The sequence below is a fragment of the Tauraco erythrolophus genome, chromosome 1 (assembly GCF_009769465.1).
Source record: "Tauraco erythrolophus isolate bTauEry1 chromosome 1, bTauEry1.pri, whole genome shotgun sequence".
In the NCBI taxonomy this organism is placed as follows: domain Eukaryota; kingdom Metazoa; phylum Chordata; class Aves; order Musophagiformes; family Musophagidae; genus Tauraco; species Tauraco erythrolophus.
Window position 1 is genome coordinate 1498146 of NC_141465.1, and position 25861 is coordinate 1524006.

At 51.5% G+C, this 25861-nt stretch overlaps 1 protein-coding gene across 5 annotated transcripts; it reads right to left on the bottom strand.

Moving 5' to 3' along the window:
- Positions 1-1317: 1317 nt before the first annotated feature.
- Positions 1318-23727, bottom strand: ZNF384 (zinc finger protein 384). 5 transcript variants are annotated; one of them, XM_086616704.1, is made up of 10 exons: positions 23705-23727; positions 23148-23196; positions 19536-19606; positions 19142-19382; positions 18474-18804; positions 6163-6387; positions 5367-5549; positions 4462-4540; positions 3428-3586; positions 1318-2905 (listed from the first exon to the last, which is right to left on the bottom strand). In XM_086616704.1, exons 3-10 carry the CDS (start codon positions 19599-19601, stop codon positions 2630-2632), a joined length of 1560 nt encoding a protein of 519 aa, XP_086472830.1. In that variant the 5' UTR covers positions 19602-19606; positions 23148-23196; positions 23705-23727; the 3' UTR covers positions 1318-2629. The 5 variants fall into 5 exon arrangements, with proteins under 5 accessions (XP_086472830.1, XP_086472823.1, XP_086472815.1 ...); XM_086616697.1 differs by lacking the exon at positions 23705-23727 and adding an exon at positions 23643-23683 and having other exon boundaries at positions 19536-19602; XM_086616689.1 differs by lacking the exon at positions 23705-23727 and adding an exon at positions 23643-23677.
- Between the last annotated feature and the right edge of the window lie 2134 nt (positions 23728-25861).

The window sequence follows — 25861 nt, forward strand, 5'->3', positions numbered from 1 at the left end:
ATGATGATGATGAGGGTCCCAGCAGCCGAGCAGCTAAGCGAGCCCCCACGTAACGCCGCGAGGAGAGGGCTAACGCAATCCTCCGCAGGCTTAAGGCAAAGGGCGGGGGGGGCCTTCTCCACGGCACGGGGCTGGAACGCTCCGTTCGGAAAGGAACACTTGGAAAACCGGCCAGGATGTGGAAAGAAAAGACAAGAACGACCCATCGGCTGGAGGAAATCCCTTACGGTGGAGGGTTTAAGGAGTTCCATCTATTTAGCTTGTCAGAAGTGGATTGGGAAGTGAGATTAGAGCGTTTCAATACCAGTCCAGGGGAAAAAGTCCCGCTGTGCTCCACGGCTCTCTGAACCAGCAGGATGGATGGAGCCAGAACCAGTAACTGGAAGCCAAAGCCAAACAGATCCAAAGGAGAAATTTGGCTTAAAATTGAACAGTTAGAACGTGAAGCCCTTGCAGCGGGCTACCAACGGAAGGAATTCGGTATCCCAGCGCCTCAAAATCAAGCCGATGTATTTTGCCAACACGCACTTCAAATACACGTTAGTCCTTGGGCTCAGCACATCGAAAATGAGTTGAAATGTCACCGGTGAAATGCAGGAGTCAAACCAGCCAGCTTCTTCCCGCCTAACCTAGGGATCCACAGAACGCTCCGACCGTCTGCAGCCAACCCTGGTGACTACACCGCAGGGAAAAAGGTTTTTCCGCAGGCGCGGGGCACGGAGGGCAGTACTCCTCGCTCTCCTGGTGCCAAGCGCGAGGCTGCCCGAAGGCTGGCACGGGGGAAGGAACACACGTCACAGGGGCAGGGTGCTCGCAGCAGCACCTTCCAGGAGCCTTTTACACCAATTTATTTCTATACAAGGTGGTTTAAAAAAAAAACAACCAAAAAAAAAAAACAAAAAAAAAAAGAAGCCCCTATTGGTTGTTCATACAGAAGTCTGGGATTCTATAGGCTTTGGGTGGGTGATTGATTTGAAATCCCAACGACACATGCTCTTTCCCTCGCCTTGGCGTTCTCTTCCGAGTCAGCCTCCACGATCCAAAGAAACTAACAGGTGACACACAAGACCAGTAGTCATGTGGACCAATAAAAACCGAAAAACAAACAAACGAGAGAAAAAAAAAAAAAAAAGGGGGAAGGAGAATTGAAGACGAAGAGAAAGGGAAAAACAAACGAAGATTGAAAATAAAAATTCGCCAGGATAATGCGTTTTATAAACACAGAGATAGAAACAGTTACAGCAAGGACAGAGCGGGCCAGGGGTGGGGAATAGATATTTATATATATATATATATATAAATTCAAGGGGCCTTCAGTTTATTCTTCTCGGCTCCCCCTTCTCATTAGATTGGTCTCTCTGCGGGGATCTTCATCCCCTTCTCTCCACTGTTCACCTTTTGGGGATTCTCTCCCACGACCAGGGTCCAGAAGAGGCCACTGCTGCCACGTTGAGTCCAGCCCGTCTTGGCAAGAGGGAGCCCGGGAGGGCGCTCCGACGGGCGGCGCGCGGGAGTAGCTAGCCTTTCCCTGCCTCCTGCCGGCTCCGGGAAAACACCCGTCTACTCCTCCTCCTCCTTCCCTTTGGGAAACTGGGGGGCAGGACAGGCGCGTGAGAGTCAGAACTGCTGTCGTTCCGCCTTTCGGGAAAGGGAGTAGAGAGAAGGGTGATGATTATTTTGGCAGTCTCTTACCCTCCCCTCCGGTTGCTTTTTGGTTTGTTGTTGATGCCTGCAGGCTTTTCTGAGAAGGTGAGGAGAGGGGGAAGCAGGAGGGAGAGGAGGAGGAGTACAAGCTGCTAGGACATCATCCACAACGGGCAGGAAGAGCAAGGAGCAGGAACCCACATTCCTACGGGGCCTTGGCCATCGTGCTGCTCAGACGGCCGGGAGGGAGAGGCAGCAGCCGGTTCAGACTCCTATCGCTCTCCACCAGGGCAGGAGAAGGAGCGGGATACTCCACAGCCCTCGGGCAGCGCAGGCACCTCTCCGGCCCAGAAAACATGCCTCGCCTCTCCCCCCCCGCCACTGGTCTCACCTTCCACTGGGGAGAAGGAGGTTTCTCCCATCCAGTCCTTGGGGCAGGACAAACGACCCCACAAGCAGGAGGTACAGGAATGGATATTTCTCTCTTAGACACTCAAGGAAATCCTCAAGGAACCCCATCCAGCTGTGAACCCTGCCACGTTCTTCTGTGGCCTGCTGAAAAACATGTGTCCGAAGCCCTGGACGTACAAGGACCGTCTCTCCATCCCATCCACCATGCACGTCTCAACACCCCCTCCCGGCCCCCCGCTCCATGTGCATCCTACAGAGAGAGAGAAGGCGAAACGGGGGCCTTTCTTTGGGTTTGAAAGGAGGGGCTCTTGCACGAGGAAGTGATCCCAGCACAGGAAAGGGGCTCTTGCACAAGGAAGCATCCTCCTACCAGGCAGGCTGTTGCACAGAAGGAGCACCCCCTTGAGACAGGCTGTCGGTCAAGGGGCTGCCATGGACAGGGTTACACGGCCAGAAGAGGCTGTCGCAGGAGGAGAGGCCGGAGACTGTTGCACGAGGAGGGCCGCCACGCCAGCGGTGCCCCTGGGCGCAGGCGATGCACGAGAGGCTTTCTGCTCCCTGGGTTGAGGTCTCTCTAGGAGCTGGAGAGGTGCTCCACTTGGATGGCGCTGGTGCTGACAGTGAGGCAGATGTCCTTGTGATGCTCTGAAGTCTTGTAAGGAGTCAGGTCAAAGGAGCACTGGGGGGGAGGGTTGGGTGGGTTAGTGTCTCCAGAAGGGCCTCCCGCTGCCCCCCCGCCCTGCGGCTGGAAGTGCTGCTGCTGCTGAGAGGCCTGGGCTTGCGCCTGAACCACCTGCTGCTGTGGGTCAGGGATGTTGTGTTTCCGCATGTGCTTCATCAGGTACGTCTCCTGCAACGGGAAGAAGGGCGTGAGCGGAGGGGACCACGTTCACAAAAGCCAAAGCCAACGGGAAGGGACTCGACAGCTCAGGGGGCTGCTCCCGTTGGATCTAGAGGAACTACTCCCTGGGAGGCACGTCCACTTCAGCTACCTGATCTTCTAGTGGCCTTCCACTACCTAAAGGTGCTACAGGAAAGCTGGAGAGGGGCTTTGGACAAGGGCGTGTAGTGACAGGACAAGGCGAAATGGCTTTAAACTGAAAGAGAGGAGATTTCGATTGGAAATAAGGAAGAAATTCTTCCCTCTGAGGGCGGTGAGGCACTGGGACAGGTTGCCCAGAGGAGCTGTGGCTGCCCCATCCCTGGAAGTGTTCCAGGCCAGGTTGGATGTGGCTTTGGGCAAGCTGGTGTAGTGGAGGGTGTCCCTGCCCATGGCAGGGGGGTTGGAACTGGATGGTCTTTGAGGTCCCTTCCAACCCACACCCTTCCATGACTCTGTGATTCTATACCCAGCAGGGCAGCAAACACTCACCGAGGTGTAGGCCCGGCTGCAGATGGTGCAGGTGTAGACCTTGGCGTGTTTCACCGTGTGCGTAGCCAGGTGCACCTCCAACGAGGCAGCATCCGTGTACGCACGGTGGCAGTTGTGGCACTTGAAAGGTTTGTCTTTGTTGTGCTGCCGTCTGTGGGACTGGGAGGCAGCAGCGAGGTGGAGGAAAGGGAAAGCAAGCGCAGGGAAGGAAGGGAGCATGAATACTTGGGAAGGCTTTGCTTCCAACACCCCTCCCAGCCATGCCCCGGGCTCCCGCGTGCAGAGGGAGGTACGCCTGGCTCCTAGCTCAGGGCCCATCGCACCTTCCCCACAGACGCCCTTTTTTCTCCAGCATACTCGGCATTTGCAGAGCAGAGCCTCCTAACTCTCCACGGCCCCCATCTTCTCAGTCTCCACCCAACTCTTCCTCAGCCTTTTCCTTTTCTTTTTCTCTCCTCTCCTGCCTCATGACACGTTTGCTCCCAGCATCTGTCGCTGCCCTTCAGGGCAGGATCTGCTTTAACCGCTGGCAGGCATTGAGAGCTCTCTGCCATTTGGCTCACCCTACAGCTCCCCTCCTCCAGGACACTGCCACAGGGCACGCCACCTCTGCTTCCCCAAATCCCCGCACTCTCACACTCTCCATTTCATTGCAAAACAAACCAACCAACCAAACCCCAATCGGATACCCAGATTTTATTCTGTGTGACATTTAGCAGAAGTCTCGCCCCAGCTAAGTTAGAAAATTCCGCAGAAGAGACCGGATCAACTTCACCAAGGTCTCACCGCTTTCAAGTCAAGTTTACAATTTTACAGGGTGCAGCTACTTTATGTGACTTCTTTGGGTCACTGGTGCCACAAAAAGCAGGAATCTCTCCCCCGCCCAGGGCTTCAACAGCTTTTCTGTATTCTTTCACTCCCCTCCCAGCTGCCTCAGTTTCTCCATCTCCTCCACCACAGGCAAGCAGTTTCTCCTTCTACTTGCCAGCCACCCTTGCCACCCCACCGGTGCACGGACGAGCCCAGCCCCTTACCTGCAGGTTGGAAAGCTGGGTGAAAGCCTTTTCACACCCAGGGTGAGCGCATTTGTAGGGTCGGTCCCCGGTGTGGATACTGTTGAGGAGGAAGAGAAGAAAGGGGAGGCAGTGAGCAGGCAGGCGGGGTACTGTGCTCGGACCTCGCAGCCGCTCAGGAGAGCGGGGAAGGGGATGATGTTGCCTCCAGACGCTGGTCTGTCTGGACAAAGAGAGCTCTGCCCAGCTCCCGTATCCAGCTAAACGGTAGAGAAGACGGGTGGTCAAGCAGATTTCAGAGAGTGACAAGGACTGAGGAGCAAGAGCTTACGACTGCCTGGCCAGCTTGGCATGTGGGCCACCTGAAAACAGGTTGGGAAGGGGTCTGGAGGTCCAGGCTCCCTGCTCCAAGCTTAGGAGTCCCGTATCACCAAGAGGAGTTCGTTCTGCTTCCGCAGTACCGAGAAAACAGCTCTGTTCCTTCTCAGGACTGACACTCCAACGCTTTTCCCTTTACATTATCAGGCTGAGATCACCTACAGCATCCATCTGTCCCTGTCCCCCCTGCCATGCCAGGAGAAGCTTCCACACGCTCAGTCCAACCCCCGCGGTGCCAGGCTGGGATCCCCTACGGCCAATGCCTCTCTCTCTATCGCTCTCTCTCTCTGTGCCCGCCGCGGTGCAGGACCAAGGATCCCCGGGGGACGGCACGTGCCCACCTCAGCCCTGACGCGGTCGGTGTCTCCTGCGCAGCCTCCACTCCGTCCACTCTTAGAGGTGGGGGGGGGGGGTGGTCACCTCCTTCCAAGGGCGCAGCCGGCCGCGTTCCCCGCCCGCCCCCCGCATGCTTGGCGCGCGTGCTCCACAGGTGCATGCCGGCAGCGCGGGGGGCCAGGGCCAGGCCCCCGGCCTCCTCTGGCCCTTACCGTGTGTGCTGCTGCAGGTGGGAGAGCTGGCGGAAGGCCTTCTGGCAGTAGCGGCAGGTGTAGGGCTTGGCCCCCGAGTGGATGCGGAGGTGCTGGGCCAGGTAGGATGTGTTGGCGAAGCTCTTGGAGCAGTGAGGACACTTGTGCGGCTTGACAATCGCCGTGTGGAGCTTGGAGTGGATCCTGCCGAAGAGGAGGAGGAGCAGCAGCGGTTGGACACGGCCGCCATCCGGCTAGGGCTGACGGAACGAGGGCACAAAGGGGGTGGGGCAGCACCACGCTATCTGCTACACGGAGGAACTCCAACCACGGCATGAGCTCGCTCGGTCTCAAACCGTAGACCATGGTCTGTCCGCACCGGGGGAGGATCCAGAGAGAGGAACTATAGAGTTTGGACTGAGGGGCATTGGCAGAGCCGTGCGTGGGAAGCCTACGGCTGAGATAGCGGGGGGGCTGCGAGCCTGGACTGAGACGTTTGGCAGAACTACGCTGGGGCGACAGGGAACAGTCCTCCTACGCCCACTCTACTCTCAACTCCGACACAACCAGCCCTGTCTCCTGTCCGAAAGCATCGCTCCACCGCGGACGAGCAGCGCTGACCCCCGCCGCACACCCCGGCCCCTCGCAGCAAGCGACGAATCTCGCGCGTCGGACGCCGCTTCGCCGCGGACGAGACCGGCCCGGCCCGCGGGAAAACGGCAAGGTCTGCCCAGGCGGCTGCCCGCTGGTGCTCCCAGCGTGCCAGGCTGATGCCAACATGCAGTGCAGAGGGCCCCCAGCCTCCTCCAGCCCTTACCGTGTGTGCTGCTGCAGGTGGGAGAGCTGGCGGAAGGCCTTCTGGCAGTAGCTGCACGTGTAGGGCTTGGCCCCCGAGTGGATGCGAATGTGCTGGGCCAGGTAGGAGCTGTTGGCGAAGCTCTTGGAGCAGTGAGGACACTTGTGTGGCTTTGTCTCCGTATGGGACTTGGAGTGGATCTGCATCTCCGACTTGGAGTAGAACGTCAGCGAACACATCCGGCACCTGGGACCGGGGCGAGGGGAAGAGACAGCGTCACGCGGGGGCGAGCCCCAGTAGGGAGCAACTCTAACTGGACGGGGTCTTCCACGCTGGGTGAAGGAGGGACGTTTTTCTCGCTATGTGGTTCTGGGGGGGTTTCACCCGGGACACCGCTCGGCTGCGAGTACTCCAGTCCCAGGGGGACAAACTTAAGGTAGGAACTGGCAGAAGAGACTGAACAAGACCTTGCAGCCAGACAAGCAAAGGTCTTGGAAGAATCCGAGAGGTTAATTTGTTCGGTTTACGAGGGAGACAGGGCAGCGCTTTGGAAATGTTCCAACAGCAATCTGAAGGGGACAGGAATAATCATTCCCAGACAAAAACCCACTTTGTTCACCTGTGATTTATTTCAGCCAAAAAAAGGTTGGAAAACCTGGAGATTCCAGCTTAAGGTTCATCTTCATAATAAAAAGTTAATCCCAAGTACTGCAAAGTCTGCAAAAGCAGTTATGGCCAAACGCACTTAACTCTGCTCCCGTTTTTGGGGAAGACACTCCAGTATTTAGGACACAAAATGCTGAAAACAACAGTGCTGCTTTCCTAGAGGGTCTCGCAAAAGATACTCTGGATATCAAATGTGGTATTTCACCCATCTTACGGGCTTCCATCATTTCCACCTCACTGATGGGATGCAAAGTGTTTTGTCTGGGAGTTTGGCCCCACCTGTTCCCATAACGCTCGGAAACACAGGCTCTTTGAACAGGAAGAAGCAGTTGGCATCTATCTGCTACGGATGCTGCTGTTAAAAACTGTTCCTCCGTCGTGACAGCAGGCTGTTAAGAGAAGCTCGCACTGGTATACGATTCAGGATGGTGAAAGCTTTTCTGCTTCATAATTTGACAGAGATATGGAAGCTGCATCCAAGTTACTGGATTTTTATTGTTCTTTTTCCTCCCCAAACGTGTGCCAACCAAGGGGCAGAGTTAAGGTTCCTCTGAACTTAGTTTTTCCATTTGCAGACTTTTCAATGAAACAAAACGGAACCCGTGCTTGGAACTTCCAGGGTCACCCAGGAGAAGCCTGGCTAACGCGAATTCAACCTTCACAGCAGGTTGACTGATGTTTTTGTCTGGGAATTTCCTCAAGTTTTACCCGTGTTGACAAAACTGCTCAGTGACAAAAATCTCCGCAGGTATTACAAGCCACAGAGAGTTGACCCTGCTTATTCCCATATCCACCTCCTCCCAGGAGCATACTTCATTCCCTGGACTGTTGTGACTATTCCTGTGGGAGTCAGCAGCTTTAGGAAGTGTGCAGTCTGACTAGTGTATGTAATGTTGGCAGCATTTATCCAGCACCTACCTCAACTTCCCAGACCCTTCCAAGCCACAGCTTGACTCTGAGCTGCTCAACGGGGAGCCGTGCCTCCCCAGCAAGCACTCTACCACACACCTGCCATAACATCTTTTTTCCTCTCCATTGATGTTCTTTTACATTCAATCAGATGATGAAGGGAGTGGAGCATCTCCCTTATGAGGAAAGGCTGAGGGAGCTGGGTCTCTTTAGCTTGGAGAAGAGGAGACTGAGGGGGTACCTCATTAATGTTGATAAATATGGAAAGGGTGACTGTCATGAGGATGGAGCCAGGCTCTTCTCACTGGCATCCAATGATAGGACAAGGGGAAATGGATCTAAGCTGGAACATAGGAGGTTCCGCTTAAACATGAGGAAGAACTTCTTCCCAGTAAGGGGAACAGAGCACTGGAACAGGCTGCCCAGAGAGGTTGTGGAGTCTCCTTGTCTGGAGATGTTCCAAACCTGCCTGGACACGTTCTGGTGGGATCTGATCTAGGTGGTCCTGCTCTGGCAGGGGGACTGGACTAGATGATCCTTTGAGGTCCCTTCCAGTCCCTGACATTCTGTGATTCTCATCTCCAACAGTTGTTCTCACATTTCCTACCTTCCCTTAATCCACTTAATTGCAAACCTCAACAGAACACGCAAGCTAAATGCATCCTTACACAAATCCCCTCTCACACACACCCCACAATCCCTTCTGGAATCAACAAACAGAAGCAATTGGGCTGTTTATCCCTAGGTCTCTTAGAGCTACGAGGAGTAAAAAGGAACATCAGAATCATCCTTTTTAAAAGAACAGCTCTTGGTTTATAAACCAAACTATCTCCAAACACTTGCACAGTTTGTTCCAGACTTTCTGAAATGTTTAAAGCCAGACTTGAACACAGCACAGGCATTTTGCAGTTATCAAGTCATACTTGCAGGATGAGGATTGGATCCTTGAAAGCAGCAATGCTGGAAAGAGCTTTGAGGTGAACACTGAACTGAAAAATACCTCTAAGTTGCCAAGTTCAGTTCCCTGCTAATGCAAGCAATTATGGCATAATCCCGTGCATGACTTTTAGCAAGCTCCTTCTCAGCAGATGCTCACTTCCATCACTCTCACTCCAACTCTGCTCCATGGTATCCTCTGATAAGGAACCATCCACTTCAAACCAAGCTCCCAGCGCGCTGCTGTGCTAATTCAGCTAACCAAAAAAAGGGGAATAGTGGGCAGTGTTTTTGTAACCAGGAATGGCGCGACTGTTCCTGCAACAGCACGGCTAATTCTCAACTCCACACAGTCAACAATTAGTGAAAAACTCAACAAAGTTCCGCCACCTTAAAGAATGGTGGTGTGTCGAAAACTGCCTTCACAGTAAAGATTCACTAAGCCCACTCTAGGTTTGGAGAAAAGCTTAAAAGATGCCTTGGTCAATACCCGTAGTAATCTATGTAGGGAGAATAATATCAAATTAATAGGGGCTTGGTTTATGAGCAAGGAAAGGTGAAATGAGAAACAATAACAGCAGAAGTTAAAAAATCTAAGAGGAAATAGCACCTTTCCAACCAGGAGAATAATGCATCTTTGGAGCCACGCTCGGAGGCTGTAGTATGGTCTCAGTCACTTGGCCCCTGCAATCAGCATTTTGAAAATCCAGCTGCCTTTCTGAGAGCAACACCTTTCTCAAAATTTTGCTCTGGTTGAAATACAGCGCTGGGCACTAACCTCTTCTGTGCCACACACACAACTATATTTTAAGCAGCCTATTCTGTTTTGAAAAATTCATGAACCTTACTATGTCATCAAGTCTAAGTAGTCCCATGCACTAAATCTGTAGTGCCACAAAGCCATCTCCTTTATTTTCCATAACTTCTGTGCATCCTTTGCTTTACTTATTTGCTTTGTCAGGTATCTGCCCTCAGGTCAGAAATTCCCGGGAACAAACTTTAATGAAAAGAAACAGACTGAACATCCTTTTCCATTTTCAAAATAAAATTCTGAAGAAGGTATTTCAAAACCTCTCTGGCACTTGCATAAAACCAGAAGATAAATCTGACTGTTAGCAAAAACATCATCCCCCTGCCAAAAAACCAAACCCCTCTCATCTGAACTTAGCAGCTACAGACATTCCAGTATTGCTTTTCAAACAACATTTGAACAGAAAGCCTTGCAAGGACTCATTTTCCAATCATCTAATTAGCATCAGTCCTGAGAGGGCAAGGATGTTGCGAGGCATTAACAAATCCATGAGCTCTCCGAGCCAAGAAAAGCCCTGGAACACGGCAGAAAGCTGCACTTCCAAGAGTTTTGCATTGTGTGGTATCAGGCATTTTCAAGGGAACAAATGATCCATTTAATTAAGAGCTTCGCATTCTGCCTCAGACAACATCAAATATTAAAGGGGAAGATGCCACCAGCCCTCTAGTGGCAAATATGGATTCCAAAATACGGTAAATCTATAGGGATAATGAGAACATCACATCTGACACCAGCAGTGTTCCAGCATTCTCCTTCAGCAAAACCCTCCTGGCTGGGGAGAGGAAAAGCTGGGAGCGCTCCTTGCTAGGCACGAACACAACGCTACACGAAATAATTGATTCCCTCCCCCCCCGACTCTGTTTAATATCCATTTTTAATCTTTTCTCCCCGCAAGTCACAGCACTGACTGCAGCATTCCCATCACCAGCGTGACACGACAGCCCTACAGCTGCTGGGTACAGCTCTGAATTTAGACAGGCCAGCAGAACACATCCTCGATAACACAGAGGTGTATCTCTCCACGTAAACAGTTAATTTAGTACCCAGCCATATGCCCCAGATCAAAAGTAACCCCCTTCAGTGCCTGTAATACTTCCTTTTTATAGGGAAGCTGTAGGGAAATCAAGTGGGACATTCGGAGAACGTTCGTGTTAGACAGAACACCCTCAAAAATCACGAAATGCCAGGAAAAGGTGGATGCACCACTCTAATTCCGCTCCCATACGAAAGTCATCGTGATGAGTCACAAACAAACGATGCTTATAGCAGCTAGACTACAACTCTGTGGCACACAGGGCTGTATTTTTTTTCCACTTTTCATGGAATGTTCCGCCTCATTCATCAGATGCTGTTAGGAGATAAAATACCATCTGAAACACCAGCTCATGGCAAAATTTGCCTAACATGGATTCAGAGCGTTTTTCAATCAACTGCTTAATTAATCAGTGTCACAGTTGTGAAAACTACGGAAGCTTTTACATGGCTTTGAGAATTCAAATTCCTAGTTCCTACTAGGACTAGTCTTGGAAGTTAATTGAGCCCTTGCTCCTTCTGTTAGGCTACAAATACATGTTAGACCACAAATTTAAAAAAAAAAAAAAAAAATAATCAAGTCAGAAAGGTCTGAAGTTAAACTAAATAATAAGTTTAGGCTGCCAGAGTCAGCAGTTCATTTAGCAAGGAAGGAAATGCACTGCCTTTGCAACGCAGAGCTAATGAAGTAACTAATCATAGTTGGTAATAAATCCTACTTTAACCCTCGCGTTCCCCCTTTCTTTTTTTTTAAAGCTGAAGTTAAAACATTTTCTTGCTGATGTTTGCAAGAAGCAGGAGAAAGGAGACAGAACTAACACCCAATAAACTCAGATAAGACCTAAAGTAAGCCAGTGAGTACGAAGATGCCAAATGAAAGCACATGAGCGGTACCCTCTGCTTCCACACCTCTACACTCGGCAGCAACTCCTTTTCCAAAGTCAACATCATGCCTCCATTTACCAGTTTGCACTACAGCGAGCTCAGCAAACTTAGTTCCACAGCCCTTGGGTGGCCTGGTAAGGCTACAGAACATCACACCCTGCTGGCGAGGCAGCAAGTGTTTGTTTTTAAAAGCTCTCACCAAGTAGCATTTTGCCAGCTCTCACATTTCAGGGCATTCCTGCATTCTGTCCATTTTTTCAAACGATCTTTGGAGAAATACCAGAGCCTGGATTTTGTGGTACTTGAGCATGCTCCACAAGCCACCTGCCTTCTCCTAACGACTCCAGCATTCATGCTTTCAACAACTGCATGTCACAGCCTCACGCTGGGAGCTCCCATCATCTCACTTAATTCCTGAAAGTCTATTTCGCAGTCGTTGCTTTCAAGGATACTGTTTCCTCACATTCCTTATCTTTAGGTAAAGACATTCAACAGCATCCAGCAGGACACTTCTGTCTGACACCATTTTCCACCGTGCCTCAATCCCTGGCTGCTGAAGTCCCGCGGGATCACTCAAAAGGCTACAGTTTTCCATTGGGCTGTGTTAAAATACATGTTGCTTGAATAGTTCTGGTTTAACAACCACATAAAGCTTCTCTTTATCTTTTTTTAGGTGTCCACTAGCATTGCTTCCACGTGTGAATCATCAGCCGTGACTTTTGGTGACCTGTCTCCAAATCACTGAACAACATCAGCCCTAAGACCCCGTCTGCTGCCAACTTTTGCCATCCAGTCACCGTTACCAAAAGACCAGGAAAACAACAAAACGTAACGAGCGGTTTCCTAGTACAAAGGCCCACGAGAAAGCACCAGCAAATTTGGAAACGCCGGAATTGAGGTTGTCTGTGTCACCGTAACTTGGCTCTGCAACGCAGGCGCGTTCTGCTACAGCCTTATTGACTCTTTCCACACAACTGCATCCTTGTTTTGTGGCACAGACACTTCACAAGCAAGTGTTCGTTTTTTTTCACCACCACCGTGTACAGCCTCGTCAACCACAGGCAATTCCAGCCTCATGAAGCAGAATTACCCACCTGTTGTACCCACCACAGAAGTATCATAGAATCATGGAATGGTTTGGGTTGGAAGGGACCTCAAAGACTATTGTCACGACAACTATCTAGTTCCAACTCCCCTGCCAGGGGCAGGGATACCCTCCACTACACCAGGTTGCTCAAAGCCTCATCCAACCTGGCCTTGAACACTTCCAGGGATGGGGCAGCCACAGCTTCTCTGGGCAACCTGTTCCAGTGCCTCACCACCCTCAGAGTGAAGAATTTCTTCCTTATATCCAATCTAAATATCCCCTCTTTCAGTTTAAAGCCATTGCCCCGTGTCCTATCGGCGCTCCATAAGCACTCATCTATCCCCACAACGTCCCTGTTTTATTTTTTCTAAGGGAAGGGAGAGATATACGGTAAGACAGACATATCCACTAATTCCGAGTGGCCAAACTGATATCTGTGACCACTTTTTTCCCTTTAGAGGAAAATTCGTGTTACATACATTCAAATCGCAGCTCCTATAGATTTCTACGCTACAGCTGTGTGACTTGACACTTCTGCAAAGCGGAACGGGGTCTGACGTGCAACAGAGGACTATTCACTGATACTCAAGAAGAGATTACAGTTTTGGGATCACCAAATGTTCATTATCTCAGGCTGTCTGTGGTCATTTTTAGCCTGTGGCAAATACAAATCCACCAAAGACCAGCCCTAGAAGCCTCGAGGCAAGATTATCTGCAGACCTGAACCACATGGCTGCAGGACACCGGAGCAGATCTGCAGCAGACACAAGCGTAACCTACAGTCCTTCAGACTAGCAGTCAAACCCCCTCCCCAAACCATCCTTCTCAGCTCTTCAACCCCATCTCAATACAAATTTTGTTGGTTATTTTTTTCCCCAAACACTCCTTTCAGGTTCTCTAAGTAAACATGCAGGACTGACAGGCCATCACGTACACGACCATCATCACATTGACATGCAAGTAATATGTGCTAAAATTAAAACTCCTGACTGCAGAACCTTTACTCTTAATTCCTTCTGCTTGGCACTACGATGAACCAAGAGCACACGCACACACAGTTACATCATCTCAGCAGAGGGGAGAGAACTTACCATAACGCAAGTTTTTACCTTATTCTGTCCTGAGGCACGTGGTCAGCCTTAATTCTGACATTTCCTAACCTCCAGGCACAGCACTCACAACACAAAAGCAAAGCCTACGTGTACGAACTGCGTGTGTCTACATGGATGTGCGTGTGCACCTGTCCTCCTGAGCGTTTTGAGATCATAAGCCAATTTCAACCAAATCTGGAAAAAGGGTAAGGGGTCTTAAAGTCACCACAAGTCTCAAAAATACGCAGCTGGGGAAAGAAGAGAGACCCTCTTGGAACCCCCTGCTGAGGGAAAGGCCAGTAAGCTCACCCTTGATTAGACATCAGAGAATCCACACAGGAGAGAGCCGCTGGAAACCAGGCTTCATTAGTTCCGCTGCTCACGGAACTACTTGTTAAAGAAAGCAAACAGAAATTCCAACATGTGGCATCACGCTGACACCCACGTTGGTCATCAGCAATCTTAAGTTCCACCGCACAGCCCTCTGCCACCGCGGCCAGGACGGGAAACGCCAGCAACGGCCGTTTGGCACCTTCTCCTGCCCTTGGAAGGGGGTGAGGTTCTTTGCCAGAGGAGGTCACATCCTTGTGCTGACATGAGAGACACAGCAAAATTTTAGGAATATTGGGTCAAATATTTCTGGGCTTTGGAGGGAATGTGGTCAAAGTTCCTGCCTGACACTTCAAACTGAATCCCTCCCTCTGCCCTTGGCGTTCCAGCCTCTTGCAATGCCCTCTCCCCTGCACCACGACCCAGGTGCCAACCCTCCTACCAGCTCTTTACTCCCCTGCCCAGCCTCCTCATCCTCCACTGCCGTAGCTCTTCCCTATTCTGTTCTCCCAGTCACCCAACATCTGCCTCCTCTCCTCCATGCTTCTATTTGTCTGTCCACATCCCATGCTCTTGTCTCCATCTGTTCCATTAATTCTAGGTTCCCTCCTCATTTTCCAGTCCCTAGCAGATCTGCCTCTTTCTTCCTCCCCTCGGTCTTGGTCTTTCATAGCTTATCTCTGTGCAAATAGACTCCCCATTTGCTGTGTTCCCTAGTTTGTAGGCTCTTCTCTTTTCTCTCTCCTCCTTTTCGATTCCTGTATCTGCTCTGCCAAGTTTCCAGACTTCCCGGACACAATCAGCTCCAGGTCCTGTCCATATCTCATTCTTATCCTCACTACTGAGTCATGCAAGCCTCAAGAAACATCAAAAAAGACATGATCTTCACATATTTCAACTACCAAACTATAAACCATCTCAGAGCATGCTTGGCAGACTTCTTCCAAGTATTTTTTCCAACACAACTGGGCCAAATTTGACCATAGTTTCACAGATATATGCGGCTTACAAAAGCCACCATATTTCAAACCTACTCAAAATCATGGGAAGTTCACCAAACAGCGATGCTAAATCCAGCACAGGGCAGAAAAGAAGGCTTAAAACAAGATGTGTCTGAGAACGTACCCACCTGCAGTATTGAAACCCCTGGCTCCCCTTGTGTCCCCGATTTCCCCACTAAAGGCCTCCATCCAGCTTCTCTGCACTCTTCAACTCTGCTTCCTGCCAAGACTTCTAAGGCTTCTGCCCACTTTTTCACCCTGGGCTTAACTCCGAAGCCTCCTACGTCTCTCAGCTCCTTAATATCTCCCTGCTGTTCCCACAAGCTGGTGAAAGTAGGGCAACTCAAAGTCAGCGATGGGGAACAGAGAGCTTGTTGGTTACAGCATGGCAGCAAGACCCTCCTCAAGCCCACAACTTTTCTGTTGGTGTCCTAGGCTCCAAAACACGGCTTGCAAAACCATTCCAGCCTATCAACTGGTACTCGCCCTGGCCTTGACAAGCTTCATACTGGACCCAAGCTACACCTATAAAGAGTTCTCCTCCGCTTACAAAGAGGAAACTATTTAGAGAACTGTTTGTCAGAGACAGAATCAATCACCTGGCCCAGACAGGCTGAAACACTTCAGTCTTGTCCGCTGATCACGTCACAAACTTCTAAAAGTGCCCAGGTACAGGCACCAAACCAGTACTAAGAAACAATACTACTGTCTCCAGGACCTGTGCTCACTCCCTCGTCCTCAGAACCTTTCAAAGTGCTGAGAAGAGGCCACGTGCTCCACACTGCCAGCATCTTGATGCCGATCTCGTTTTGCACAGAAAAAGTAAATTCTACAAAGATGTCAGGGAAGATTAACAAAGAGCAGACAACTAATCCAGACACGACTGAGGTGACATTACTCATGAAGGAAAACGCTTCACAGGACTGGGACAGACGCTGTCCCCTGCAGGTGTGAGCATTCTTCTAATAGCACAAAGCAAAGCACCAAGGGCTCTGCCAGACTAATCCTCAGGCTAAACGTCCAAGGTCTGCAAGGAACACCGTCATTAGCAAAAGCCTCACACCTTTTCTGACAAAGAAAAACCTGGTCACAAAGATTCTCACACCACTTTCACGGCAGACTTACTAATTCACTTCTAGAGATGACACAGCAGCAAAACAGCTGGAATCTCTGCGTTCAGTAGAGAACTGGATGAGCTGCAATAGGAGCATCACCTTCGTGCTCCAACTGCTTCCCAGTCTGCCTTGCTGGGCTCACTCTGCCTTCACCAACACACTAGGAGTCAGGAATTAGGGAAATCAGGCACCCGTCCATGCGCTCGGGATAAGAGAGCTCAAAAAGAAACTTAAAACCAATTAAATTTGACAAAATAATCCCAGGCTTTAGGAATTAGCTATTAAAAAAAAAAAAGCCACATTGATCAACGCAGTACAGCTCCTTTCAGGCACCTGACTAGATTGACCTCAGCGTACCATCACTGCAATCAGTGGAACCACCCAAACGTAGACGTATGAACACCACGAGCAACTCCTCCTCCAGCCTCAGAAGGGAGCAGGAGTAGATACACCTCACCCACTGCCTTAATTCAGCTGGGATACGACTACGTGCTGCAGTAACGAGAGCTATCCAAATCCTTCTCTAGAATGCAGAAGGAACCCAAGAGTCCTCAAAGTCTGAACTCGCACGCCTGTTCACATGGATATTATGGAGAAACGATTTTACTGTGTTTCACAAGGGTCTTCTCTCCCACAGCTCCAAGAGAAGATAGCATTTTCCTTTTATTTTTTTTCCCCAACAAGTATTTTCAGTTCCAAACTTGCACATGGAAAGCACGAGCCAAAGAGAAGATCCCGAGGAGGGATGGTCTTCAACAAATCTCAAGTTAGCTATCTTGCACCTTAGCTCTGCTCAGAGGAAGGCCTGCTTGGGATGGAGGCTGGAGAAACAGGAAGAGATACCACACTGGGATTAAAGATGAAGACAGGAAATCTTCCTGATTACATGTTCCCACATATAAACTCCTTCGTTTTTTTCCTGCGAAGCCTTTTTCACGAGCTGTTACACAGACTACGCGTGGTCATAAAGTTTCTGCTGAGTCACTCCACCTGGTCTTGGGCATTTTTCCCCAAACTTACAAGTAAACAAGGAGCTATAATTAAAGCCTTGGTTCAGCTTTAATTCTAGTGCTCGCTGCCAATTGTGTCCCCTGTAAATACATATTTAACAACCTAATTAGCAACCCAGACTGTAAGCAGCTTGAGTAGTGTGGAATTGTGGCGAAGGCCCAAAATAAATGGTGAGATTACAAATAGCAAGCTACCTAACACTCCCACCCCTCTCCGCCAAACGCTGATCGTGTTTTCCAAGTGGAAGAACGGGGACAGTGGGTAAGAGAACAAAAAGGCTGATCCAAGCTCTGGTTTGGTACCCATTTAACTGTATTGATTTAAAAAAAAGTGAACATTTTTTAAATGCTACAGTTAAAAAGGAAACAGTGCCTGGGGTGGACACACTGTGCAGATGCCTTCGAGTTGTTGAGACTTCGCTTCAGAAACGTAACTAAATCTGTACAAAAAAAGAGGGTCTAGAAGGGTTGAAGGGAAACTGTTTGAGACAGGATCGTGCACACATAGCAGGGAAGTGAGAACAACCAGGGAACACCTTCTAGTTCTGGTTCCATCTGGCTGCTACTTGGCCTCTTATTGATCTTGATCATCCCTCAGAAACTTCCATCACTAAACCACCCTGTAGTAAATACGTACTCCTGCTTCCCAACTAAGACAGACCATCACGTTTCCTCCCTAGCACTTGCCTGCTCTGTCCAGTTCCCACCTTCTCTAAAACACCCACACTCCTCCTCCTCTGGTTTAAGCACTGCCTCCTACTTAATCTCTCCCCTTCCCACCACTCACTTGTAAACTCAAGCCACATCCCTCCAAGCTCAGAAACCCAACCTCAGGGCTCAGAACTCTTCCCCCTTCTTACCTGATGCCCTCAGGGCTCAGAAACACACTCATACCTAATTCAGAAATACATTTTTTTCATCCTGTTTTGCTGGGAATGCTGAAACAGGAGGAGATCACACGGGGCAACGCACACAGGAGCAGACACCATCACCACAGTTCACTTCCCGCTCTGTGTGCCTCCACTCTGTAGTCTTTACACTGGACGGACTGGAGTCCTAATTCGGGGCACCCAGGTGGTACACCAGAGTGCCCCGGGTGCACCAGGCAGTGCTGCATTCTGCAGGACACCAGCCAGACTACCCGGCTGTGGCACCAAGGACGTGGTTCAGCCTCCGTAACACCCTGGTCATTAACCAACCTCGTACCATTAACATCTGTATATTCAGGAAATTGAGGTTGTCCACTAAGGAGATCCTTAGTTTTGGGTCAACCCACCAGCTTGCAAATGTTCCTGAGTAGAGAGCAAACTCAACTCCTTCTGTAGCTGAAAGATTCTCTACCCAGGGACTCCAGAGGGAAAAGGCAGAGATCCCTTCTTCCCCACGTAATCCTCTGAAGGGTTAAACACACTCCCATCCCCATGCAACTTTAGAGCCGAAGTTTGACCCCGCTCCCCACCTGTACGTCTTGCCATCCTTGTGCTGGTCCTCATCATCCTCGTTTGACAGCACAAAGGGGTCGCTCATCTCCGGCAGCCCCGACTCCTGCAATCGTTTCTTCTTCCGACCCCGGGGTGGTTTGGGAGCAACTCCCCCACCCCCGCCGCCCCCAGCACCTTCAGAGAGGGTGGTTGTCCCTTTCTTGGACAGGTCAGGAACCACCTGGAGGGCTGCCTGGGAGCCAGGCGGTAGCGCAGAGACAATCATGGGAGCTGAGATGGGAAAGGTTTGGGCAGAGGAGGCCGTAGTCACCAGGGAACCTGATGGGGAAGTTATCACCAGACCAGGACCTGCAAAGAAAGAAGGAAAGAAAGAAGGAGGAAGTCAGTTATTATGTACCTGACTACATCCAACTTCTTTCTCTCCCTGAATCAAGCTTTACACACCTAACTTTTGACTACAACCCAAACAGAAGAGTAGCCTACGCGTTCCCAGTCTCCACTACTGGAAGTCAAACTTCCATAAAGAGAAGAAATATAGGGAGCACCTAGAGATGGACAGTGAAACCACACCAAGGCAGTCCATTACACCATTAGGAAGACCAGGAATAATCTAGAGCCTCAAAAGGATCCTCCAGGGCCCTCCGCCACCCCTTCATCTGCTGCCAAAGTCTTTGGAGTCCCCTACCTGCTGTCATGAGCCCAGCAGACTGCACTGGTACCACGGTGATGTTCTGAGTCACGGGGGCTTGGCTGTGTGGTGTCAGCTGCTCCGGCTTGGTGTCCGAGTCCATGGAGATACCAGTGGGCAGGGCCACAGAGGTGGGCACTGTCAGCAAGGCAGGGTAGTGGGGGGGAGCCAGGCTGCAGCCCTTCTCTGTGGGCAATAGCTGCTCCTTCATCTTGTTAATAAACATGGTGTTCTCAATCTAAACGGGTGGGAAGAACAGTTTTTAGAATCCCCCGGCGCAGCTTCTCCCAGCAGTTGGCTGAGCAAGAAATGCAAGAGAAACGTTTTGTCATGCACGAACTTCTACCAAAAAGCGAGACCAGTGGACCAGGTTGGAAGACAAAGATCTTACCTGTCCCGAGACGGTCGGCACTGCTGGCCAGAAGTACGGGGAGGAGTTGAAATGAGATTCTTCCATCCTAGCTGGGCACAGGGGGGAAGAGGAAGGGGGAAGGGAAGAGGAGTGGAGGAGAAGGAAGGCAGACAGACAGACACACACACACAAAAAGAACATTAAACCCAAAGAGGCTCCAACATGGAACTGACTCAGTCTAACGCTGTGACAGTTCCTTAATCTCCCCTGTCTTACTTGAGCAACTTCTCCCCACTTCTGAGCTATCTGCCCAAATTAAAAAAAAAATATTTTCAGGGAAAAGGAGGTGTCTGCTATTCCCCTAGGCTTGGGGCCATCTCAAAAGCCCCTTGCCCAATGGTCCTCCATGCAAAGAAAGGACTGACTACAAACCCAGAACACCTCTGAGACTCCCCAGTTACACCATCCACCCCAGTACGTGGCGTCAACGATGAAGTCTGTGCATCTTGCAACCAGACAAACACGGCTGAAAACCATTTTTCACTGTCGTAGCCAGTCTGACCCCACAGCAGTGAAAATTTTGGACCTTGCCTGTCCCTCCACGCCCCCCCTCAACACTAAGGACCCCGATGCAGCAAGGAGACATCAGCGCTGTGTTACACAGGAAGAAAGACAGGCAGAGAGAGAGGGAAACAGACTTGCCCAAGATAACAGACAGCCACAGCAGACCAAGAAGTCAAGCTTGGGGCTCCTAACTTCCTGCTGCCCACTGCTCTGACCAAACCCGGAAATATCACTCGATATTCCTGAAAGACAAGATCCTCTGCTCTCATCCCATGAGACCAGGCACTGGGAAAAGAACCTGACTGCCCTGCTCCTGAGATGCTCTCTTTCTGAGCAAGATCGGGGCACGGCTCTCCATTGCCCGCCTCATTCAAGTCCTTGGGACAGGATTCTGCAGGACTCTGTCTCCAGCCAAGTGCCTACTGCTCCATCTCAACCTTCCACGTGGTCCGAGGACCAGTCAGAGCCCCAAAAGACAACCCTCTGAAGACAGAGGGGACCAGTCAGAGCCCCAAAAGACAACCCTCTGAAGACAGAGGCGTAATCTCTATAGGAACACCTGGCTGAAGAAGCCCTTTCCGTTCTAACCCTTACATCCCTCCGTGTAACAGCGGACAAACTTTGTCAGTGCTCACCAAAACGCTGCTCAAAACCTAAAGAAATCAACAAAAGCACGTGACCTGCAGCAGAAGATGCACCTATTCCTGCCCGAACGTGGCAAAACCGGCAGGTAAAATAAACGTGACAAAAACCATGCCCAGAGAACATCTGGCAGAGCGAGCTGCTGTAGGTTTCTCGTGCAGCTACCTGCGAATTGTCCCACTCCTGCTTCCATGAGGATGTGGCAGTAGCTGAATTAAGGAGCAAACATGGTTTGTGAATGGCTTATCTCAATCCAGGGAGAGGAGCGTGGCATGAAGCACTCACTTTCCCGAAGCATATTAGGGCAGAATAAATACATGTGGAATTGCTGCGCGCGAGCCAAAACGCAGAGATAATTTTCCTCTATATATTCAAATGAACCAAATTACCTGATAATTTTGGGTTTACGAATCGCTCACACAACAGCAAAGCCAAGTATTCCTGCCTGACTCCCTCCAAATCCACCAACAAACGCACTTGAGGGTGAATTATTTACCTTGCCTCGGTGGCACGCAGTCAGCCTGCCAGCTGCCTGACTGAATCACCCTGGATTTACATTGCTGGGATTCAACTGGAATCTGATGGGACAAGACTCTTCCCTTCCTTCCTCTGCTTTCTTTCCTGAGCCTAATTAATTATTAAGTACACTGCCCGCAGCGAGGCCCTACGTACGTAACGCGTATTTATGTGACTTTTTCATTTCACACCTTCTTGGTGATTGAGCAGCACCTGAATCAAGGTGGGGTTTTTTTGTTTGGAATGTCAAGTTTGGGATTTTGGGGGGGTTTGTTTGGTTGTTCATTTTTTTTGTTTTTAAAATGCGCCCTTATTTGCTCAGCTTCCACATGAAAAACTGATATCAAAGTGAACTTCGTCCTGTAAAAAACATAAAGTCCCGCCTAATAATCACATGCATTTTCCAAATAAACACGGTCATTGTCCAAGAATCCCTTGGATTCCAGGGCAAACTTCAGGAGTGAAACAGAAAGATGCCAATTCAAACAAAAATTCTCCTACCAGCTTTCTTATTTAAGGGTGTAAGTTCTGAAAGGCAGCAACCCCACTTCCAGATTCTAACACCCAGACTAGTTTGCAAATTCCCAGTTCACCCAGTGTGCGAGTCAAAAATAAAGCTCTTTTTGATTCTCAAAAAGACGACTGCGCTGTTTTTGTCAAACTCTCTTAGAATCCACCTCCCCATCCAGAAATCTCCGTGCTTGAGCAGACATCAGGCCTCGAAACTCCTGGCGTGAAAGGCTGAAGTGCGATGAAGTTACAAGGAGGTGGAGGAAAGGAGAAACGGTGGAAGAGCTGAAGCTTTCATGCAATCTCACTAGCAAGCCAGTCTTCCAGAGGTAGAAAAACACAGGTGAGACTCCTCCACCAAACCACTGCCCTAAGACCCACAGCTGCCCCTCCCCTGCCCCGTTTTTAGGCTGAGGAAGACTTTGGAAACATGCACCCCTGTTGGCATCCCCCGCTTGCACACTGCTCACACTTACTTCACCAGAACTCTGCACGTAACCCTTCCAATTGCTCTACAGCTACCAGGCACGGGCTGGAGCGTCAGCCCTGCACCACCGCACGTTCCCACTGCAGTGCCTTCATCATCCCAGCTTCCACAAGCGGGCCAGAGATGGGACCTTCTTCCTATTCACCAGTCTAGCACCAGACAGATGCCAACGTACCCTCCTGATGTAAACCAAAAACACCTTCTATGTACAGACCACAAACGTGCAAACACCAAATAAACAACCGAGTGCACCAGAGAACTCACGAGGGACACGGAATGTGGAGTTTACACCTCCGAGCACGTCACGGAATCGAAAACTGAACGTGCTGGGCTTACACTTCCTCGCAGGGCACGGGTTTAATCAGAAAGACAGCTAAAAGCGCGTGCGAGCACGCGGCAAGGTGGGGGGCTGTGTTTCTGGAAGGCACAACCGAGGCTGGATACGCAGCGGTTGACTTTTAATTCGGTTCTCTTTACTCTCCAGACCCCTGGCTTTGATTTTTCTGTTCGGTGCCGGGGTTTCGGTTGACAAAAAGCCCTAAACACGACGCTCAGGAGCGATTTACAACGTCGTGCTCGAGATCTGCGTTCACCACGAGGAGGTTTTGGGCTTAATCGCTGCGAAAACTGAGGATGCTCGAGGCCGCCCGGGCTGTTACATCAAACACCAAAACGCCTCCACGAAGCTCAGAAGCACCAAAAAGTTCAAGCGTCGCTTCAGGACAAGAACATCAGGAACAGCCCAAACGTGCCGGACTAAGTCCCCAATCCCAAACCCGCCAGAAACCGGTGCCGAACCCCAACACCCCCCCGCAACGGGCGCCGTGCCCGGTGCCGCGGCTCCATCCCCGACCCGGCGGGCCCTGCCCAGCCCGCCCTCCCGCACCCCCCGGGAGGCGCGGGGGTCTCTCACGGCGGCGGGAGCTCCTTACCCCTCTCACTCTCCCTCCTCTTGCATCTCTCCGCCTTCCAGGGTCGTTTCTGCGAACAAACCGCCAGCGTTACCGGGGCTCCGCGGGGCGGCGGGCGGCTCGGCGCGGGGCCGCCGGCCACATCCGGCCCCCGGGGCAGCGGCCATGCGCGGGAGAGGGCGCTCCCGGCGGGCATGCAGGGGGGGGGGGCGGGGGGAACCGGACCCACCTCCCCCCGCGGGGCCGCGCGCGCACACGGTGGCGGCGGCCGAGGACGGGGCGCGCCGGACGGTGCCCCCCCCTCCCCTCCCCGCCTCGCAGCCGGCGCCGAGCGCGGCTCCCCCGCCGCACAGCCCCCTCCCGGGCGCGCTCCGCGCCCGACAGCAGGACGGGCGGACAGACAGACAGACAGCCCTCCTCCGTTTCCGCTTCCGCATCGCTTCCGCCCCGGAAGTCCCGCGGTTCCTCCCCCTCCCCCCCTACTCCGGTCCCCACACCCGCCACCCGGCAGATTACCGGGCACCACCCCCCAGCGGCGACCCCGACCCCGACTCCAGCGGCGGCAGCGGCCTCCTCACCGGAAAGAGGAGCGGCGAGTCGCTTCCGGGTCAGCGGGCGGAGCGCGACTCAGCTCTTCCGGGGCGCCGAGCGAAACGGAACGGCGTCATCGGCGGCTTCGCTTGAAAAAGAGGCGGAGCGGCGGCGGCCGCCGGCCCGGGGTGTCACCGCGGAGCGGCCGAGCCGAGCAGGAAGCGGGGAACCGAGTGGAGGCGGGCGGGCGCGCGCGCGCGCGCGCTTACCGGAAGCGCGAGGCGGCGGCGCGCGGCGAGCCCGGGCTGGAAGAAGGGCGGAAGTGGCGGGGGCGGGCGGGCGCGCGCGCGGCGACCCCGAGCCCGGCCGCGAGCCCGCTTCCGGCCGCGGCGGCGCTTCCCGGCGTGACGTGCGCGGGGCGGGAACGGGGGGGGGGACACACCACACACACACAGAGACAGACGGAGCCGCCCTCATGAATATTCAGCAGCCCTCACGAATCGATTCGGCCGCCGCCATCACCGGCTGCCGCCGGTCCCGGCCGGCGCTTCGTGCCCAGCGCGGGATGGCTCCCGTCGCGCCAACCCGGCGGGAAAGGGCTTTCGCGAACTGGTTTTCTGCCGGCAAACTGGGCCGTCCTGGTCCCGGGAGTGCTGCAGGGAACGGGAGCAAGGCCAGGGGGGTAGGGGAGCGGGATAGCCTTCCTCCCGCCAGTGCCGCCTGACCGCTCCCAAATCCAGCCTAATACTAATAATCGGGGTAATTAGTGTAATAGCAAATGCTAATAATCGGTGTAATACCAGATAAGGGTAATAGCAAATACTAATAATCAGTGCAATAAGTGTCATACCAAATACTGATAAGTGTAATACCAAATACTAAGTGCAATAAGTGCAATACCAAATACTAATAATCAGTGTAATAAGTGTCATACCAAATACTAACAATAAGTGGAATAAGTGTAATAAGTGCAATACTAAATACTAATAATCAGTGTAATAAGTGTCATACCAAATACTAAGTGTAATAAGTGCAATACCAAATACTAATAATCAGTGTAATAAGTGTCATACCAAATACTAACAATAAGTGGAATAAGTGTAATAAGTGCAATACTAAATACTAATAATCAGTGTAATAAGTGTCATACCAAATACTAAGTGTAATAAGTGCAATACCAAATGCTAATAATCAGTGTAATAAATGTCATACCAAATACTAAGTGTAATAAGTGCAATACCAAATGCTAATAATCAGTGTAATAAGTGTCATACCAGGTAAGTGTAATACCAAATACTAATAATAAGTACAACCAATTACTAATTTATTGTTTTTTTTTTTCTCGTAACCATTCGCAACTGGGCCCCAGAGGGGGCTGCAACTCACTTCTCGCTCCTGGAGAACTCCGTTTCACAGATGGCACCCACCAAAGTGCTGCCCGGCGGTTTCCCGCTGCCCCCCCCGTGCCGGGCACCACCAGGGTGATCCCACGCGGACGGACCCCGAGCCTCGGCCGTGGGGCAGGAGGAGGCGTGGGGCTGCTCCTGGAGGAGACACGCGGGTGCTCCAGCTCCAGGCTGGCTCTCGCAGCTTTGGATTTTCAAAATTTTAGTGGAAAGAAACTTTTAGATGCCCGCTTCGTTCCGCTGCTGGCAGCAGGGCCAGCTGTGGCGCTGCGCCCACCTCCTGCGTCAGGTTAGGGTCCCTTCCTCACCTGGGGTGTTGCTCACTGGGCTCTTGGCTGAGCCGTTCCAGTGCTCTGAGTTGGGGAAAAATCTTTTTTTTTTTTTTAAATTGTTGCACGAGTTTTCTGCCAGCTTGGCGTGCTGGAACAACGTCTCCAGAGCCAGCGTGAGGAAGAGGGTGGGACCAGGGAGAGCAGGACTGTAGCAGCCAGCGGTGAGGTTGGCTCAGGTGATGGTGAAACCACAACATCCGGAGCAGTGGGCAAAGGGAAATCTCCTGGCGGCTGGAGCCGCGGTGCCCCGAGGTGCTGGGCTACTGGTCATGCCAGGCAGCGCAAAACTTCCTCCTGGGAGGAGCCAGGATTAGCTCCGCGGTCCTCAGCGGGAGTCACGTGAAGGCAATTGTTGGTTTATTTAAAAAGGAGTTGGCAGCCTAATCAGTTTGGAAATTAATTTCCTTGTTAATTTGGGGGTTTTGACTTGCTCATGAATATTCACAAATGTTCATCTCTTTTTTTT

Excerpts from the sequence above, each read along its gene's own strand:
- ZNF384 (XM_086616721.1), bottom strand. The coding sequence starts at position 19,601 with ATGGAAGAATCTCATTTCAACTCCTCCCCGTACTTCTGGCCAGCAGTG. Across the intron at positions 13,946-18,473 it reads AAGGATGGCAAGACGTACAG|TTCCGTGAGCAGCGGAACTA; the intron begins GTGGGGAGCGGG and ends TTTAACAAGTAG. Across the intron at positions 4,541-5,366 it reads CACCTGCAGCAGCACACACG|TATCCACACCGGGGACCGAC; the intron begins GTAAGGGCCAGA and ends CCTCCTCAACAG.